The sequence below is a fragment of the Notolabrus celidotus genome, chromosome 1 (genome assembly GCF_009762535.1).
Source record: "Notolabrus celidotus isolate fNotCel1 chromosome 1, fNotCel1.pri, whole genome shotgun sequence".
Classification (NCBI taxonomy): Eukaryota; Metazoa; Chordata; class Actinopteri; order Labriformes; family Labridae; genus Notolabrus; species Notolabrus celidotus.
The window spans coordinates 10,835,475-10,855,427 of record NC_048272.1 but is presented as its reverse complement, the minus strand read 5'-3'; the positions used below and the strand labels follow the sequence as shown (position 1 = coordinate 10,855,427).

At 39.8% G+C, this 19,953-nt stretch overlaps 2 protein-coding genes across 3 annotated transcripts; both read left to right on the top strand.

The window, feature by feature from the left end:
* Positions 1-914: 914 nt before the first annotated feature.
* LOC117815793 (taste receptor type 1 member 3) lies at positions 915-5,543 on the top strand. Its single transcript, XM_034687716.1, has 8 exons — positions 915-1,117; positions 1,235-1,535; positions 2,015-2,371; positions 2,467-2,889; positions 2,986-3,189; positions 3,351-3,471; positions 3,990-4,360; positions 4,944-5,543. The coding sequence occupies exons 1-8, from the start codon at positions 915-917 to the stop codon at positions 5,541-5,543; spliced, it is 2,580 nt and encodes an 859-aa protein (XP_034543607.1).
* A 2,181-nt stretch (positions 5,544-7,724) lies between these two features.
* Positions 7,725-18,164, top strand: ccdc114 (coiled-coil domain containing 114). 2 transcript variants are annotated; one of them, XM_034691421.1, is made up of 15 exons: positions 7,725-7,856; positions 11,877-11,965; positions 12,088-12,184; positions 12,274-12,463; positions 12,564-12,689; positions 12,780-12,893; positions 12,991-13,058; positions 13,139-13,326; positions 15,477-15,605; positions 15,811-15,893; positions 16,216-16,384; positions 16,610-16,773; positions 17,642-17,745; positions 17,864-17,948; positions 18,051-18,164. In XM_034691421.1, the coding sequence occupies exons 2-15, from the start codon at positions 11,899-11,901 to the stop codon at positions 18,105-18,107; spliced, it is 1,641 nt and encodes a 546-aa protein (XP_034547312.1). In that variant the 5' UTR covers positions 7,725-7,856; positions 11,877-11,898; the 3' UTR covers positions 18,108-18,164. The 2 variants fall into 2 exon arrangements, with proteins under 2 accessions (XP_034547312.1, XP_034547321.1); XM_034691430.1 differs by lacking the exon at positions 7,725-7,856 and adding an exon at positions 10,111-10,151.
* The last annotated feature ends 1,789 nt before the right edge of the window (positions 18,165-19,953 follow it).

The following is a 19,953-nucleotide window of genomic DNA, read 5'->3' as shown; positions in this document are numbered from 1 at the left end:
TTAAATGTTTACAGCAGGTTTATGCAAATGTATTGGGAGGAAATATGTCAATTAGCTTGTATGGATGACAAACAGCCAGGATAGTTTTGCATGCAGATTTACATAGACACCAACACTGAGGTGAAGACAAAGTATTGTATTAGATTGGCATTAATTAAAAGCCCATAGTTTTTACCGGGCATATAGCATAGTGATAACATTAGCAGTATATAGTGTGACCACTGTTTAAATAGTGCGTGGGTTGCAGTGACAGGGTTAATGTAGTGTCCTTTTCACCAAGATGACATGAAGAGCCACTCACAAAAGAACAACAACAAACATTTGCAAAGTAATACATGCGTGGTTTTACTTAGAACAACTCAGGACAAGCAGCAACCAGACATCTGCACTGCTTGTGTGCTCATGACCTCAGAAAGCAACACCAAAGAGAATCAAAGAGCAAACCACAAGCAAATATCAGGAAAATGGCCCGGAAAGATGAACCACACACACACGCACACGCGCGCGCGCGCGCACACACACACACACACACACACACACACACACACACACACAGACAGAGAGCACAAAGTGGGTTTTTCCTTTCATGCCCATGCCATCCAATGCAATGCCCCTATTATAATTCCTTCAAAATAAAGGTTCTTTCAAACTAGTCCAAGTCACAAAAATAGTGTAAATAATACATATTTTTTTTATACCACAAATGTAAATGCAGGTCAATATTACAAGGACAATTTCACTTGATTTGCAGTAAATTGGTATTACACTTTCAGGTGGCCGAAGAGAGGAGGGGCCAATCGTACCAACATACTTTGAGTGACTTTGCATGCAACAATTTTGTTTGTTGTGTCTGAACTGACACATACCAATGCTGTCCTCTTTATTCTAGCTTTCTTCTGCAGCTTTTCAGCAGCATGGCTGCTCCTTTCCCTCTGCTGATTTTATGCCTTACCTTCAGATTGAGTCACAGTGTGACTTCACCTGAATGGTTCAATAACATATCTACCAGTCTCTTTGATTTGCCTGGGGACATCATGCTTGGAGGGCTATTCTCAATCAACGATCTCACCAGCAACCTGACACAGAGGAGAGAGCCGAACAACATCAGTTGTGAAAGGTAATAAAATATTGTATTTTTGACACTGAGCACTTAGTAGGACTATATATTGCCAAAATGTATGCATTACCTCACTTAAAGGGCTTGTCTCTTGTTTTCTCTGCCTGTTGTCCCCAGTGTGAATAATTTTGGACTGGGTCTTGCTCTAGTCATGAAATATGCAGTGGATGAGATCAACGCAAATCAAATTCTACTCCCTGGTCGGAAATTAGGGTTTAAAATCTATGACACATGCAGACAATCCGCCGTCGTAGTGAAACCAACTCTCTCTTTCCTCACTGGAAAATCAACCAATGCATTGTCTGTGGAGTGTAACTACACCGACTACGAGACCAGCATGTCAGCCGTGATTGGTCCTTACAGCTCAGAGATGGTGTCTGTAATAGGAAAACTGCTGGGATTCTTTCTGATGCCACAGGTTTGATTAAAAAAAATATTTAAGACTTATTTGAAATGTCACAAAAACATAAATAAAGATCAAAGTAAATTCATTTTTGCATCAACCCCCCTGCTCCCCTACAAGTATCCCTTGAGAGACACTCCTTTTTTTGCTGTGCAATGTACTTTCTCCAACATGCAATATACATTTCTCACCATGCAATATATATTATCTACTGTGCACGATACATTTTTTATTAGCAGTATGCAATATATGGAGTAAATGTTCACCATGTCACAGTGGATGTCTAAATCTCATGCTCTTTATTATCATCATTGTGTACGGATAATAAAGACTTTCTCTTCTACTGTATTCTAAATTTTAAATGTTCAGCTCAACATCTCCATCTACAGTGTTCCTAATGGAGCTAACTCAGAAACAGTAAATGCACATTCTGTCATTCAGTCAATGATGCGCAGAGCTAGTGGTGTTGTAAAATATGACTCTTCTCACTACAGATTAGCTATGGCGCCACCAGTGACAAATTTAGCAACAAGCTCCTCTACCCGTCCTTCTTCCGCACTGTGCCCAGTGACAAATGGCAGGTGGAAGCCATAGTGCTGCTGCTGAATGAGTTCCAGTGGAACTGGGTGGCCATTGTGGGCAGTGAAGAGGAGTACGGACAAGGAGGGGTGCAGGAATTCTCCAAAATAGCAGAAAATAAGTCTGTCTGTGTGGCCTATCAGGGCCTGATTCCTGTGTACACGGACCCTGAACCAGTTGTCAAGACCATCATTGACAACATTAAAACAGCTAATGTTGGTGTGGTGGTGCTGTTTTCTCTCCCAACGTCTGCTGAGATCTTTTTTAAAGAGGTTAGTAGCGCAGAGAATTATCTAACAGAACTTTGAAGACGTAAAAAAAGATGTTATAGAAAAATTAACAGTTCAATCAATCCAATCTTTTCTAGGTGATCAGAAGGAACATGACAGGTGTATGGATCGCAAGCACAAGCTGGTCAATCCACTACCAACTGACCTCTCTCCCAAACATCCAGTCAGTCGGCACAATAATTGGATTCACTGACAACATGCAGACCCTGGATCTGCTGAGTCCCTACACACTGGAACTCTTAACTAAACTGAGTGAGGAGAGGGCGAGGACGCCTCAACAAACACCACCACCAAAGTATGGAAATCCTGACAATCCCTGCCCACACTGTTGGGGCTTGTCACCTGCTAATATCAGCCTGGTGGAGGACCCTGTAGTGAAGCGCTTAGCTTTCGGTGTGTATGCTGCCGTCTACAGTGCAGCACAGGCACTGCACAATCTGCTGGAATGCAATGCCACTGCCTGCATAAGGGGACCAGAAACCAAAATCTATCCTTGGAAGGTAATTTTTTGATCTATTGCTTTGTTTTCTATGTTTTAAAGGATATTATTTATAACACAGCACCTTAATTGCATTGTGTATTAATCTTCTTTACAGCTATTGGAGGTTTTAAGAAATACATCAGTAGAAATAAATGGCACAAATGTGGTGTTTGACAGTGATGGCAACCCAAACATTGGTTACAATATGATCCAGTGGGAGTGGGAAGACACTATTTTAAAATTTAGGCCAGTTGGAAGCTTTTATCAAACACTGACCATCAACAAGTCCCAGTTCATTTGGCACACTTCAAACTCTGAGGTAAAATCTAATGTTTATAGATATTTGATGTGAAATTTCTGACATATTCCCTTTTGATAATATGTTGTTAAATTACCACTTATCATAATCCAGTACTGTTCCTGGAGAGTTGAATAGAGTTGAATTGTGGATATGTAACTGCGATGTCACAACATTTGCAGGTTCCTAAGTCCACCTGTTCAGCAGCATGTGCGAAAGGACAGGTCCGCAGAGTGAAGGGCTTCCACTCCTGCTGTTTTGATTGCATTGACTGTCAGCCAGGCACCTACCAGGCAAATGAGGGTAATATGTTTCCCGAAATGTCTCACGACTTTGGTATTATTTAATTAATCATTGCATTATTATTTAACTATTATTTAAGAGAAAGGTGCAACATTTTGGGGGAAAAATGTGTTTTAAAATCTGTTTCATAAGAAGAACTTTTCAAAATAAAAAAGGTGGCCTGTGTGCTTTGATTTTATAGTTCAAACTATTTATTTTATTCCTATTTGCCATCAATTCATATTTGAATTGTCACAAACTGTCAGATTAACCCAACTTTCCAACAACAAAACAGTTTTTCTTTCTCTTTTTTAAATACATCAATTCTATAGTTCATGATACGATTGTTTGACAACTGTTGTTGTTACAGTAGTTCATTCTAGCTGGGTAAGCTTTGTGCGTATGTCAGATATTCTGGTAGAATGAGGGTGAGTAGTGATAAAATCAAACGCTACATCACTTGCAGTAATGGTTTGATTTGATTTGGCCGTCTGCTTGTTAACCAAACCAAATTTCCTCTTGTGCTTTCTGACTAACAGAGGACATCCAGTGCACTAAGTGCCCAAAGGGTGAATGGTCTCTGATCCGCAGCACTAACTGCACTGAACCCACCTTTGATGTTTTGTCTTGGGACTCCACTGAGGCTCTGCTGATCATCCTGGCTGTTGTGCTGCTGCTGATATGTCAAGGTTCAGTGGTAGTAGTGTTCCTGAAGTACCGTGGAACCCTTATGGTGAAGGCCTCAGGGGGTGTCCTGAGTTTTGTGGCCCTGCTAAGCCTGATGGGAGCTTGCCTTTGTCTGCTGCTCTTCCTGGGGCAGCCAGGGGATGTGGTGTGTCATCTTCAGCTGCCCCTCATCAGCATTTTCCAAACAGTTGCCTTCTCCATTATCATGTTCATCTCTCTGCAGGTGAGGATACAAGTTAAAAGAATTATTTGCTGTTGTTCAGACCAAGAGATTTGATTGGACAAGAGGCATTCCATGAGTGCTCATATACATTACAACATCACAGTGACTTTTACTGGTATCGCCCTGCCTCAGGTGTTCTAAAAATAGTTAATTCACATTACAGGAAATCTTTTGTATGGATTTATTTAACTGTTACCTGAGTCACACAGGTCACATATGAAAACACACATGAATGTGCAGGATACAGGCATGACAGGCGTGACATAGTGAGTAGACAAAACAGCAATTGTCCTTGACAATATTTGGATTATTTGGCAACAATAAAGTTCCTGTGTAGTTGCAGAATCAATGTTTGAAAACACCCACCACTGTTCACTCCTGTCTGCAGCTAAAAAAGCTGTTGTTTAAAAGTCATTAAATATTTCAATCACACTCAGGGTGGTGCTGTTGTGCTGAATATCAGCACAGCTGTGACTATCTTCTGAAAGGAATCAGAACAGCAGCACTCCCTCTGAAGGGATATAGCTTAAATAGGGGACAAGTCAAATAGAGCATGTTGTAATCAACCCTTTTTTCAAAACAGATAGTCTACGTGTCAGAGTTCCCAGAGATGGCTGCCTCCCACCTGCATGTACTAAGGTGCTATGGAAGCTGGCTGTTTTTGCTGGCCTGCTGTGCTGTGCAGGCTGGTATCTGTGGCTGGTATGTCCAGGCTGGGCCCTCTCTGTCAGAATATCGAGCAAATATGACAATAAACTTTGTTAGAGATTTTCTAGCATGTCCAGTGGAATCCTTGGGTGGGTTTGCATTAATGCAAGGTTTAAACTGTGCAATGGCCCTGGCATCTTTCATGTGCACCTTCATGGCAGCAAAGCCTCCTCACCAGTATAACCTTGCCAGAGACATCACTTTTTCCTCCCTGATCTACTGTGTGTTTTGGGTGACCTTTATTCCAATCTACATAGGCTTGGATACAAAGAGCAAGTCGATTGTGAATGTGTCTTTCACTCTGGCAAGCAACTTCGGACTGATGGCAGTCTACTTCTTCCCAAAATGCCACTTCCTGCTGAGAAAACCTGAACTCAATACCAAAGAACACTTCTGTACCTTTCTAGAGGGTGTCCCACCAATACCTGCCCAGGAAGAACCACAGCCAAACCCAGAACCAGAACCAGCACAATAAACTATAGCAAAATTGCACAGATTAATTTCTGGCAATAAGTTAGAATTTGTATCATTATTCTTGAGAAAAATAAATTTGCATTTGTTTTGAATTTATGAATTAACTAGCTTTGGCCTACTAGGTAAGAAAACAAACTGTACTGATGAATACCATGACCTATAATGTGATATGAATCTGTAGTTGTAAAAACAAGATGCCTACATAGCCTCAATCATGTACCAAGTATTCAAAAAGCAGAATAACATTTGTTTATATTCACTATAATAAAGTCTATAACTGGATGATTCTTGTAGTTTTGGTTTTAGAGAACAATTGAGTCCCTTTTGGAAGACAGCTAATGTTGAGGGCTGATGAGGCCTTATAAACCTGATACATTTATGAATTAATTCTGTAAGTTCAAAGTTGTCAAAGAAACGAGGTAAGAAAATATACAACATTTCTTTACAAACGTGTGGTGTTGTACAAGCTGCAAGGTCGAATAAATGAAAAGACGCAAGTACACTTCCAGCATCTTAACACTGCTTCTCAAAACAGTTAATATTAATGCAAGAAACACTTTCACCATTTACATACACACTGTACACTGTACTGTACACACATTTGTCTAGGGTTGCCAACTTTCTCACTACTAAATAAGGGACAGGTGCACAGTGCCATGGTGGTGTGTGAGCATGATGTGTTAATTCAGCGTATATTCATATTCTGATTCAACTGGAAATGCAGAAAGTGTGTATATTCACTTTAATCCTTACTGTATCATTATGTAACCTCATATGAATAAACCTCAAAGAAACCACAATTTATCTCTTTACATAAAAAATCAGGCAAAATATAAATAAAATGCAACAGAGGAGTATGACTCGCCAAATGTACTTTTTCCATGGATACTTTTTGCTGCTCTTGACCGTAGACTGTAAATAAAAACGCTCTTGACTGACTCAAGCAGTCTTTTGTCCTTTTGCACAACCAGAGAGAAGTCCTTACATGACAAGTCACAGTTTACAGATATTTGAAGTTCATTTTTGATCAGCTCTGCGCTGCATCTGTTTCTTGAGTCTGACCATTTAATGGCCATCAGAGAGAAAATCCTCTCCTCACTTTTTTTGCAGGTATAGAACTGATGCGGGTGAGGGGTCCTGTGATTGTATGACAGGCAGTGTGATTGGCACTTGATCTGCCACTGCCGTTTTATCTGATCTAGAATCTGTAGACTGCAGTCTGCTGTATTTACAAGAGTTAATAGTCAATATATGGGACAATTGAGGTCCCGTATAAAACATACCAATTTAGCCCAATATATCAATCAATCAATCAATCAATCAATCAATCAATCAATCAATCAATCAATCAAGCTTTATTTATATAGCACATTTCATACAAATCAAATGCAACCCAAAGTGCTTTACAGCGATTGAAAAACAAGAAAGAAGCAAAAGTAAAACAATGGCAAGACATATTAAGGGAAAATAATAATAATGATAATAATAAAAATAGTACTAATAAAAAATAAAAATAAAAATAGATTAAAATAGAGACTAAAATAGAGACCAATGCACACCAACAATAAAATATGTGTTATTAAAATAAGTTAAAGCATCAAAATTAATTAAGAATACAAATATTTAATAAGTTTTTAAAAAGGTAAGGATAAGAGTTGAAAATAAAACTAAGGCTAAAAATATTAATAGAAACTGAGTAGATAAATAAAATAAATAAATGAATGAATAGGTAAATAAAAATGGAATAAGATAACAGTTATAATTGCTAAAATAATAAAGCAGCATTTAAATCAATATTACAATAAAAGGTAAGTAACAAAATTGTTAAACCCTACATAAAAGCCAGACTGAATAAATGTGTTTTTAGTTTACGTTTAAAAGTCTCAATATACGGGATGTCCTGGCTAATACGGGACAGTTTTCAACAGTTTCTCAATTTACTCAGATTTTCTTTTTGCTAGTGTGTCAGCCAAGGTAGCAACATGCCCATGTGATGTCTTCCGGGTTTGACCAAGAGCTAAAGGCCTTCAGGGATGCCTTCAGGGATGCCAGGCAGCTCATCCTCCCCAGTGATAGTGGTTTTAAAAAATCTTGTAATGTTACAGGTGGCTCAACCACGGTAAAGCCAACATTGTCCACTAAACATCATCGTGAATACAGAACTCCATACACCTGAATGTAGCCTGTCAGGCTTTACTCAGGGACATGGAGACCCTAATACCTAGCAACGGTTGCTAACAACAATTAATGTTGTAGTTTGTCAGCTGTGCGTCCTCAGAGACTCCACCGTGTTTTCACTTTGAACTTTCAGCTGGTGAGTCCCTAACTTATTTTTCTTAAACAGCTTACACCTTTTCGAAACCTTCAACCCTTTAGAATGTTAACTAACAACTTACAAGTCAAATAAGTTAATTCTTCTGTAACAGCTAGCTAGTAATCATTGCTAATTTGTTTGGTTAGGCTAGGTACCAAATTAGCTTTGTGCACTATAGGCAGTTTGTATGACCTCACATGCATTACAAGGCCTTCACTATTCTGCTGACGTAATGATAAGACTCAGATTTAACATTTGTGTTTCAGTAATCAAGAATGATAAAAGCTAAACTTTGTTTACCATGAAATAAAGGTGGATTGGCAGTGCCAGACATTTACCAATAGTATTTATCTTATAATGCTACCATCACATGGGCAGGGCAAAGCAAGGCAGCTTTATTTGTATAGCGCATTTCATACACGAGGGCAACTCAATGTGCTTTACATTAAAACATTAAAAGCATTGGAAACATTCAGACAAGCACAAAAGAGCACAATTAAAATGACAAATATAATAAAACAGAAAAGAAAAGGAAAATTAGAATATATTAAAAATTACATTAAAATTCTAATTTAAAGTGAGCTAAGACAGGAAGCCAGTGTAGAGATCTAAGAACTGGAGTGATGTGGTCTACTTTTTTGGTCCTTGTTAGGACTTGAGCAGCAGCATTCTGTATGAGCTGCAGTTGTCTGATGGACTTTTTAGGGAGTCCTGTAAAGACCCCGTTACAGTAGTCTAGTCTGCTAAAGATAAATGCATGGACGAGTTTTTCTGCATCCTGCTGAGATATAAGTCCTTTAATTCTTGATATATTCTTAAGGTGATAATAGGCTGACTTTGGAATGGTCTTAATGTAGCTGCTGAAATTAAGGTCTGAGTCTATGACTACACCATACATGGGGTTATGGCAATACTAATTTGACAGAAATTATTGCTAATATCAACAACAAAATATCATTGGCTTATTTGTGGTATTATCCATATCCTCCTGCAGAACTTGACAATCCAGTTATTATTTTCTCTTGCAAAATTGCCAAATTAATTCATAATAGGCTTAAAAAATTACTGAAGTTCTCTCCCATCTTGCCATATATGGCATAACCCTCTTTCTGAAGCAGGTGGAAAACAATTAGTCAACCACAGGTGGCAGCAGTCTAATATCAATTGCCTGAGAGATATAATCAGGGATGGAAATATAATTTCATATAACATCTAAAAGAACAATATAATCTTAGCGATACATCCTTCATGCATTACCAACAAATAAATTCTATAATTAAATCTAAGTTACATAAAGGAGTGCCACTGGCTACAGAGAGAGGTATTGATGATAAGCTGAGGGAAGTTGTTGCTAAAAGAGGATTGGTCTCAAATATATATAAACTAGTGAGCCTCTCCATAACTCAGAGTAACTCACCCACACAACTTTGGTGGGAGAAGGATATAGGGGGTTCTCTTTCCACAAGTAGCTGGCAAAGAATATGGAATACCTCCAGAAGATGAGACAAATGCCCTCACAGAGATCCTTCATGTTGTTGTTCCAAAAGCTTTTTCATAATGTATATTAGCTGACAGAACAGAGGGGTTATCTATGACACATATGATATTTGTAACATTGGGTTGTCTAGCTGCTAAAGTGTGTGCAGCTGGTTAGAAGAGTTTGTAGACCTAATCGGGATGGATTATTTTTATAATCAGCAATATTAACACAAACTTACACTTTACATGAACTTCAAGCTTTAAGTATTATTGATGCTCCCAACCTCTGTCGTCCTTCTGTTTTTGTTTGTGGTAGTCTTCTTTCTTTAATTTATTTTGTGTGTCTGTGTGTGTGTATATACAGTGGGGCAAAAAAGTATTTAGTCAGCTACTGATTTTGCAAGTTCTCCTACTTAGAAAGATGAGAGAGGTCTGTAATTTTCATCAGAGGTACACTTCAACTATGAGAGACAAAATGAGAAAAAAAATCCAGGAAATCACATTGTAAGATTTTTGAAGAATTTATTTGTAAATTATGGTGGAAAATAAGTATTTGGTCACTCACAAACAAGCAAGATTTCTGGCTCTCACAGACCTGTAACTTCTTTAAGAAGCTCTTCTGTCCTCCACTCGTTACCTGTATTAATGGCACCTGTTTGAACTCGTTATCTGTATAAAAGACACCTGTCCACAGCCTCAAACAGTCAGACTCCAAACTCAACCATGGCAAAGACCAAAGAGCTGTCGAAGGACACCAGGAAGAGAATTGTGGACCTGCACCAGGCTGGGAAGAGTGAATGTACAATAGGCAAGCAGGTTGGTGTGAATAAATCAATTGTGGGAGTAATTGTAAGAAAATGGAAGACATACAAGACCATTGATAATCTCCCTCGATCTGGGGCCCCACGCAATATCTCATCCCGTGGGATCAAAATGATCATGAGAACGGTGAGCAAAAATCCCAGAAATACACGGAGGGACCTGATGAATGACCTGCAGAGAGCTGGGACCAAAGTAACAAAGGCTACCATCAATAACACACTACGCCGAGAGGGACTCAAAGCCTGCAGCGCCAGGCGTGTCCCCCTGCTTAAGCCAGTACATGTCCAGGCCCGTCTGAAGTTTGCCAGAGAGCATATGGATGATCCAGAAGAGGATTGGGAGAATATCATGTGGTCAGATGAAACCAAAATAGAACTTTTTGGTAAAAACTCAACTCGTCGTGTTTGGAAGAAGAAGAATGCTGAGTTGCATCCCAAGAACACCATACCTACTGTGAAGCATGGGGGTGGAAACCTCATGCTTTGGGGCTGTTTTTCTGCAAAGGGGACAGGACGACTGATCCGTGTTAAGGGAAGAATGAACGGGGCCATGTATCATGAGATTTTAAGCCAAAACCTCCTTTCATCAGTGAGAGCATTGAAGATGGAACGTGGCTGGGTCTTCCAGCCTGACAATGATCCCAAACACTCCGCTCGGGCAACGAGGAAGTGGCTCCGTAAAAGGCATTTCAAGGTCCTGGAGTGGCCTAGCCAGTGTCCAGACCTCAACCCCATAGAAAATTTGTGGAGGGAGTTGAAAGTCTGTGTTGCCCAGTGACAGCCCCAAAACATCACTGCTCTAGAGGAGATCTGCATGGAGGAATGGGCCAAAATATCAGCTACAGTGTGTGCAAACCTGGTGAAGACTTAGAGGAAACGTTTGACCTCTGTCATTGCCAACAAAGGTTATGTTACAAAGTATTGAGTCGAACTTTTGTTATTGACCAAATACTTTTTTTCCACTATAATTTACAAATAAATTCTTTAAAAATCCTACAATGTGATTTCCTGGATTTTTTCTCATTTTGTCTCTCATAGTTGAAGTGTACCTCTGATAAAAATTACAGACCTCTCTCATCTTTCTAAGTGGTAGAACTTGCAAAATCAGTGGCTGACTAAATACTTTTTTGCCCCACTGTATATATTGTAGGTAATGTATGTACGTAATGTATGTTTAAGATTTATCTCCTGTTCATGTATGGAATAAAAATGGTGTGTGTGTGTGTGTGTGTGTGTGTGTGTGTGTGTGTGTGTGTGTGTGTGTGTGTGTGTGTGTGTGTGTGTGTGTGTGTGTGTGTGTGTGTGTGTGTGTGTGTGTGTGTGTGTGTGTGTGTGTGTGTGTGTGTGTGTGTGTATGTATGATAAAAGCTGCCTGCTGTGATGATGAGTGAGTATCTGTCATGTATGATAAAAGCTGCCTGCTGTGATGATGAGTGAGTATCTGTCATGTAAAATATCAGATACACAATTCAACTTGAAAAAAGAAAAAATTAAACTGGAAAGGTAAATGTCAAGCATGTGAATAGGAACTGAAAGACACCTGTTTCTGTAGACTTTTATCTCAAACATTTGAGAAAATACCCATGGAAAATACATTTAATTTTTTAAAGTCTTAAAAATGTTTAATTTATTCTCAGGTTGGGTAGAATAATATGAGACTAAATTTCAAGGTTTAATATTTTCTGTAAACAGCATTTATTTACTTTTTATTCCATTTTAGTCCATTAAAGACCATTGGAGCAATGCCACGGGGAAGATCTGCTGTAAGTGCTCGCTCAGACACCAGTGAAATGGATATTGATGGCACAGGTAATGTAGGCCGTGTTGCATTTATAAACTGTAGAATCTTAAAGCTCAATAGGAAATCTTATTTAGCAAGTAGCAGGAGTGGGACAGCTTTGATGCTCAAATGATGTTTTTCTTTTCTGTAGAATCTGAGATGGCCAAGCTGCAGAGACAGTTCAAAATTATGGAAGGAGATCGGCAGGCATACAATCTTCAGGCCCGGGAGCAGATACGCAAACAAGAGTGAGTATGCACAATAAAGTAGACCACAAAGTCAAAAATCAATGTGTTTTTAATTTGCCTGTTTGGGTGTTTATGTGATGTGGATGAAGGCAGGAGATAGAGAAGCTGCGGAAGGAGCAGGAGGAGGTGCATCGAAACCTTGGAGTGTGTAAGAGCTCATCACGCCAACAACAGGACGGTGAGGATGCCCAGAGTCTTCGAGCTCTGCTGGAGCAGAAAGATGTGATGGAGGAGGAGTTGAAGAAGGAGAGGCAGTGTCAAAAAGAGATTGAGAAAGAGGTCAATAAAATCCTATTAATTCAAGATTCACTCCATATCTACTAATGTTTTTGTCATCAACCAAGCTATATGTCACATGTTGTGTCGGTTATGTGGGCAGATATCAAGCATGGAGTTGAAGATTGCAGAACAGAGAAAATGCAAGGTCAATGCTAGTACTACACAGAGGAATGAGGTTAGAAAATCTGAAAAATCTATTCACACTTTGGAATACAGACTGGACAGGGTGAGTGGTGAAACCTACAGATCAGATTGAAACAGAATCATGTAGTACATGGTTTACATCTAAAGTCTTTGTCTTTTGTTTACCATCTAGGCCTTAACACGCTTCAATGAGCAGCTGAACAACAACAGCCACCTGCGGGAGGAGCTGCAGACTCTTCAAATCGAGCGTGTCCGTTTCCAGCAACTTAAAAACCGCCTAGAAAAGGTCAACGGTCATATAATAGATTGTATATTTGTGTGTTAATACATTTCTAAAGTGGTTTCACTGCTCACTGCTCTCTTTACTGATTCTTGTGTTGTAGGAACTTTACGATATACGCAAGAAGATCGGGGAAGTTGTCATCCAGTCCACTGCTGCTTACGATGCCAGGTTGAGACAATTTTCAAGAGCAGTTTTCCTCTCGTGATCTTTCTCGTTAAATATCTTGAGTATTAAATATTTTACTCCAGGGCGGAGGCTCAGTCCAAGATGACCATGATGAAGGAGAAGGCAGAGAAGGACCTCGCCCAGTACAATGTTGAGATGAAGGAACTGGAGAGGGTTATCGCACACGAGTGTAGCCTGAAAGAGTTTATGACCACAAAGTGCAGCGAGAAGAGAGGAGAGGATGGCGGCCATGAGGCAGGACACAGACAATGTAAGACCAATTATGTTGGAAATTGTATTGCCACTTCAATCAATCAATCAATCAATCTTTATTTGTATAGCGCCAAATCACAACAAACTTTATCTCAAGACGCTTTTACAAACATAGGAGGTCTAGACCACTCTATGTCAAATTATGACCAGGACCCAACTTCAAGACAGGGTAAGACTCAGTCTGACCCCACCTCCATCCATCATGAGCATTGCACATCGCAGTATTTAGCTAGTTACAGTGGCGAGGAAAAACTTCCTTTTAACAGGCAGAACCAGACTTGTGTTAGACAGCCATCATGCCTCGACCGAGTTGGGTCTGGAAAGACAGATAGAGGGGAGTAAGAGAGAGAGGTGATAGTGATGAGACGAGTAGTAGAAGCTGTTGCCGCTGGAGTCCAGAACGTCTGCAGCAGGAGGACGTCTCAGAGGAATCTACGAGACAATGGAGCTCAGGGACTCCAGAAAGGTCTATGGTTAGTAACTTAAATGGGACAGGCAGACTTAAAGTAAGTGATGAAGGGGTTGGGGGGAAGGGGGTGAGCTAGGATCCCAGTGTGTCAGTGCGCCAGTTCCCCCGGCAGTCTAGGCCTATAGCAGCATAACAAAAGCTGGTTCAAGCCTGATCCAGCTCTAACTATAAGCTTTATCAAAAAGGAAAGTTTTAAGCCTACTCTTAAAAGTGGAGAGGGTGTCTGCCTCCCAGACCCTGACTGGTAGATGATTCCAAAGGAGAGGGGCCTGGTAACTGAAGGTTCTACCTCCCATACTACTTTTAGAGATTTTAGGTACAACTAGCAAGCCTGCATGTTGGGAGCATAGAGTTCTAGAGGGGCAATAGGGCATTATGAGCTCTTTAAGATGCGCGGGTGCCTGATTTTTAAGGGCTTTGTAGGTTAAAAGAAGGATTTTAAATTATATTCTACATTATATTGGGAGCCAGTCAAGAGAAGCTAACACTGGAGAGATGTGCTCTCTCTTCCTAGTTCTAGTCAATACTCAAGCTGCGGCGTTTTGAACTAGCTGAAGAGTCTTTAGAGACGTATTGGGGCAGCCTGATAAGAGGGAGTCACAGTAATCTAACCTGGAGGTAACAAATGTATGGACTAGTTTTTCTGCGTCGCTCTGAGATAGGAAGTGTCTAATTTTAGAAATATTGCGCAAGTGAAAATAGGCTGACCTTGAGATTTGCTGAATTTGAGAGTTGAAGGATAAATCTTGATCAAATAGGACTCCTAGATTCCTAGCAGAGATGCTGGATGACACTTAATGTCACCAACTTACATTCATATTCATATTCATTCCAAAAGCGTTGCTAAACCTACCAGTGAGCACAAATCTATATCTTTATATTGGAGAATCTCTGAAATGAAATGAATGTTATTTGTTCATTTATTTATTATTGGCTATTAATTTACATGCACAATATCCTACAATCATACAAATGAGGACAGCCCAGAACAAAGAGTACCATTAGCTCTGAATGCAGCACAAACGTAAAGTTCCTTATGGAATGATTTGGAAATTAAGAAAAGCCTTCTGTAGCCATATTAAAGGGATTGTTGGGATTTTTTAAGTTGGGTTGTAATCATAGACTGTATAAAATATGGACGTAGTATCCATGACGTCACCCATCTGTTCCTGAGCGCTGTTTTGAAGCCAATTGACGGCGGCAGCCAGATTGGAAATGCGGAACTCAAACAGGCAGAATGTGACGTAAAGAGGCGGGTTTGAGCCTCCTCGCCAACAGCTATGTGTTCCCCTCAGGGAGTCCAGACAGTCATGTCCTTATTTGAGCAAAAACTTGTAATCCTAATATCTTCTGAACCGTCAAGTTAGAAAAAAATTGTCTTTGTCTTTAAAACCGAAGACAAGTGAAGTAGCACACTCAAACATCTCAGTGAATGTATTAATATGATTATAGAAATGACAAAATCCTTTTCACAGTGTGTATTGTTGTGTTTCAGCCACTGTATCAACACCGTGGAAAAAGATGACATTGTATAGGAATAACATACATGTGAAACTCTGTATAAAACTACATTTTTCAAGTATAGGCCCTCAAAAAAAGAAATAACAAGGAAAGAAGAGAAGTGTCTGTCGTGATGATACTGATCTGTTTGTGATGTTGCATATTTCCCTCGGTGTCAGTGCTGAAGGAGCACAGGAGGATGGATTCAGGAGAAGAATCTCTGGATACTCTGGAGGAGGTGTTTGAGAAGATCCAGACTGTGACGGGGGAGGACAACCTGGACCTGCTGGTTACCAGATTCATCCAGGGTGAGTCTTACAAACACACTTGTCCTTACACAAAGATAATGCATCTTACAGTCCTTCTGTTTGGAGAATTAACTCCTTAACATTTGACAGGATCTGTTTGAGCATGTGCTAACAATGTAACTCATATTTAAGTTATTATTCATTGACAATGAGGAAAAATCAGTTCGAAGAAATCAGTGTGTCTCCTTCGTGTGTTGCTGTGTAGTTGAAGACCGGAACTTTGCGCTCTTTAATTTCGTGAATGAGCAAAACAATGAGGCTGAGGTTCTGAGGGATCAAATCAGCCAGGTGAGTTTGTTTTCCTGTTTGAAATGTTGTGCTGTGGATGCACTGGACATTTATCCCTTCCATTTATAACTAAATATTTGCACTTACTCCTACTCATTACAAGGGTAGAATGCACTGGATTTATGTGGGTAATGATAATAAGCAACAAGTATTAAAACATCTCAGGTTCTCAGAAATGTGTAGTTACTTCTTGATGGAGGAAATTTTTTGAAAGTACAGTGCAGTTAGAATGATCAAATTCAAGTATTAAGGTAAATGTTGTTACATTTGATTTAATTCTCACTGTATTGATTTGTTGACACTGTAATTTGTTAATCTGCAGATACAATCAGAGATTGAGCAGTTTGGAGAAATCGCTTTGCAACAGGAGCAGGATCATCGCTCCCTGATGAGAGAATTTGATGAGAAACAAAAAGAGATTGAGTATCAAGCTGAGGACTGTGAACAGCGAGCCAGCATCAACAGCAAAATCCTGGACCAGATTAAAACAGGTTTGGCTGTGATTTGTATCAAATTACATTTCCAAGAAAATGCCTCATGAAATAAACGAAAAAATAACAGACCTGTGAGAATGGATTTTCTTCCATTTATGTTAGTCTGCATCAGCACAGGCACCAAATAAACTATATATTTTATTTTTTTACATACTGCAGCTTCAGCTAGAAATGTATCATAAAAAACACATTTAAGTAACTCCTGACTTTTATTTCTTACAGAAGTGAACAGCATAGTGTCTAAAATAGAGTGTGACTGCTCAGTGATCGAGGATAAACTGGGCTCCTCTGCAGGGATCAGTGAGAACAACATCATGTCCTACCTGGGTTTGGTGGAGCAGAAGGCCAATGAGCTGCTCACCATACAAGCTTTCCTCAACTCTAAAGTAACCAGTGCTTCTGTTCTACATTGAAATATATTACATACTGTACATTTCTGTGGACTGTTGCATAATCTCTATATAAGTTGAATCTTAAGTTGGGCTGATAAGTCCAGACAGAACCTTATGTTGAAACTAGTTAGTTTGTAACTTAAGTTGAGGGCGGGAGGTTCATCTGAACTAGTAACTAGTAATGTCCAAACTAACGGAAATATTGTCGCAGACATTACGTTTTTACTCCATTTGGCCAATCAGTGACAAGCTTTTTCTTAATGGGGTGTTTGTAAGTGCTGACTTCAATGCCTGATTGCCTCTTTAACAGACCAACAGATAACAATAACTGCTCTAGTTAATCGAATTACACTGACATATGACAAAGCATGATGATTAGACGATAATTAATCTATTGTGTAAAATTACAACATTGACATCATGTGGTGGAATCGTCAACATACGTTAACATTATGATACTCTATTATTGTACATATGAAATGATCTCTGCTTGTGTAAACGACAGCAGGAGTTCAGATTTATGTCGTCTTACCTTTCTAATTGATGTAATCTATCATGAAGAACACGTTGCAGACACGAAACAGCTGGTAAAACCCTCTGCTTCTCCTCCAAGCTGTCCCATCTTTCAAAACAATGTGACATGACAATCTGTGTTTGAGGGGGTACTTTACACCTACTCAGGCACATTGGAATCATCTCAGCTGGTGCAACCCCTAAACATTAGCAGAGTGTAAACATCCGAAATTTGAAGTTATGTTCAAACTGTGCAACGCTTGATCTTATGCATAGATGGTGCAACCCAATGCTGTATTTTCTTTATTCCTCCCCCATAATAAACGGTATGTCTCTTTGCAACTCTTAGGATCTGGAGAAAGACTATAGTCCTAAAGACCTGGCTAAATTTCTTTTGGGTCAAAACCCAGAGCTGCTTCAGCAAACCATCACCATTCAACCTGCGATTGACAGGTGGGACTTTTATTTGTTCATTTTGACACCTACTTGTTGAATAATGGTAATCTATACTTACATTCAAACCCTTCTTCCACCACAGCACTGATTTGTTTGTATTGTTTGTACTCCTCAGTTTGGAGTATGAGGAGTCTCCTGTCACTGATGAGGAAGAGCGACCGCTTTCACAGGGGGAACTTCGCAGACGGATTATGAAAGGCGTTAGTGTAGTTCATTACTTAAGTACTTATTTTTGATTTCTACCAAATACATCCATGATCAACTGTTTAGACTTGATTTCTTTCCCTTGATCTGATTTACAGGTTCAGCAGAAAGACGGTTCACGCCAGCAGGCAGCATCGAAGGCTGCAAAGATTTGATGGCAGATTACGCTCTCTGGATGATCCAAACCAATAAACTGTGATGGAGTTAACTGATGTCATTGATTACTAGAATATGGAGGCCATGACTGCTTATGAAACTACATTGATCTACAACTTTCAAATGTTGCAGCCTGCACATGCACACATTTAAAGCTTAATTATGTTGTCCCTTGTATGATGAGTCATTGGCACTGCTTGTATATTGTATCTTGGTTTGATTACTTTAGTCTGAACTAATTAGGTTTGGAGCTATAAAGATGCTTTTTCAGACTCTGGTAACCAGCTGTCCTTTTGAAGTGTGATTTGCCATCTGGCTTTAACTACACAGTCTGGTCTGAGTGCAGCCGCCCCTCTCTGGCAGTGCTTCATTACATGATACTTGCTGCTATGCTCAATAGGAAAGGTTGGGGGCAGCAGAAGCTTTTGTAATTGTAATTGGCATGCTGAGACCTTGATACTGTGTTCCAAAAAGGAGGTGAGAGGCTTCAGTGCTGCACTGTAACCAATGATTTTCAACACATATTTGTGGGTGGAATTATAATGATATTTTGAATGTAATTAGAGAATCAGACTAATTTGTTTGAGTTTTTGTCACAAAAATCTGTATTTTATATTTACTGTCCTGTTAATGGCCTTTCCATTCAACCACTTCTCTTTTAATATGCTCCCCTGTCATTTACATTAGCCCCTAGTTATGATATGGATTATTATATTTTGTCAGTGTGCAGATTCTGTTTCTTTTTTGTAACTGTCCTTTGGTTCCTGGGAGTTTCATATGTCATCTTATCTAAACGTCCTTGAGTGAGCCTGTGTCGGGGTAAAGATGGTAGTCTCTTTGCTGCAGACAGCAACTTCCTCTGCACAAAAGAGAACTCCTGGGTGGGGAACTTATTTTAAGAAACACATTTTTTCTCAGTGAAACAATTAACAAAGCCTGTTTCTAAATTTAGGCAGTCCCACTGATGCCATCATACTTAATTTTTTATCATAGACTGTACAGAAAAGAGGGCTGAGTGTACCTGTCTTGCCTAATACATAGACACATTTAGGTCATTATGTTAATTATGTAGCTTGAGGTGTGTTATTTTAATAAGCTGTTAAAGGTTTTGAGGTTCTGACAACAGAGATTTCAGGAAGTGAAAGTGCTACTCTGTAAACATTTACGACTGATCGACCAGTGACTCGCTCTGCTCAGGATAATCCCTGCTCCAGTCTCAACTGTGTGACTATGAAAACAGATTACCACAGATAAAAGGGCACTGTGGAAAAGCAGAGGGGTTGGTAGTGGAGGGAGATGAGATGGAGGAGGCTGCTTTCTTTGAAATTCTACTCTCACTTTAGCCCCCTCCACTCCCAACAAATTCTCTGTGCACACGGCTCTCCGCATCGCCATAGAAACCCTCCTTTTAATCACAACACAAACCTCATTTCCTACTCCTGACAAAGAGGCCTCATTGCCTGTAGAGACCGCCCGCATCAGCCATTTCCAAGACCCACCTCCTTCGGCAGGCTGCACCTACCCACCCAACCCAACCCCGTTCTTATTTCCTCCTCTCCATATAAGAACATTTTCCCTCTTTTCTCCTCCTTTGGCTGAACAGTTCCCTGTTTTAAAGTTCACTTTCTGCCTCACACCTCATAAGCTCTCATCCTTTTCATTACAAGCTGTTTGGGGTTGTTGCATTAGACTCTTCCTATTGGAAAGAAACAAACCCAAACAGTTACTTGGAAATACCTACGTGCCTGGCTGTGTAAGCAGAAACATGCTAGCACAGGTAGAGTTCAGACTGTTAGACCTTAATCACTGCAGGAGCCCCTCCCCTGCTATACCCTGCATGTTTCT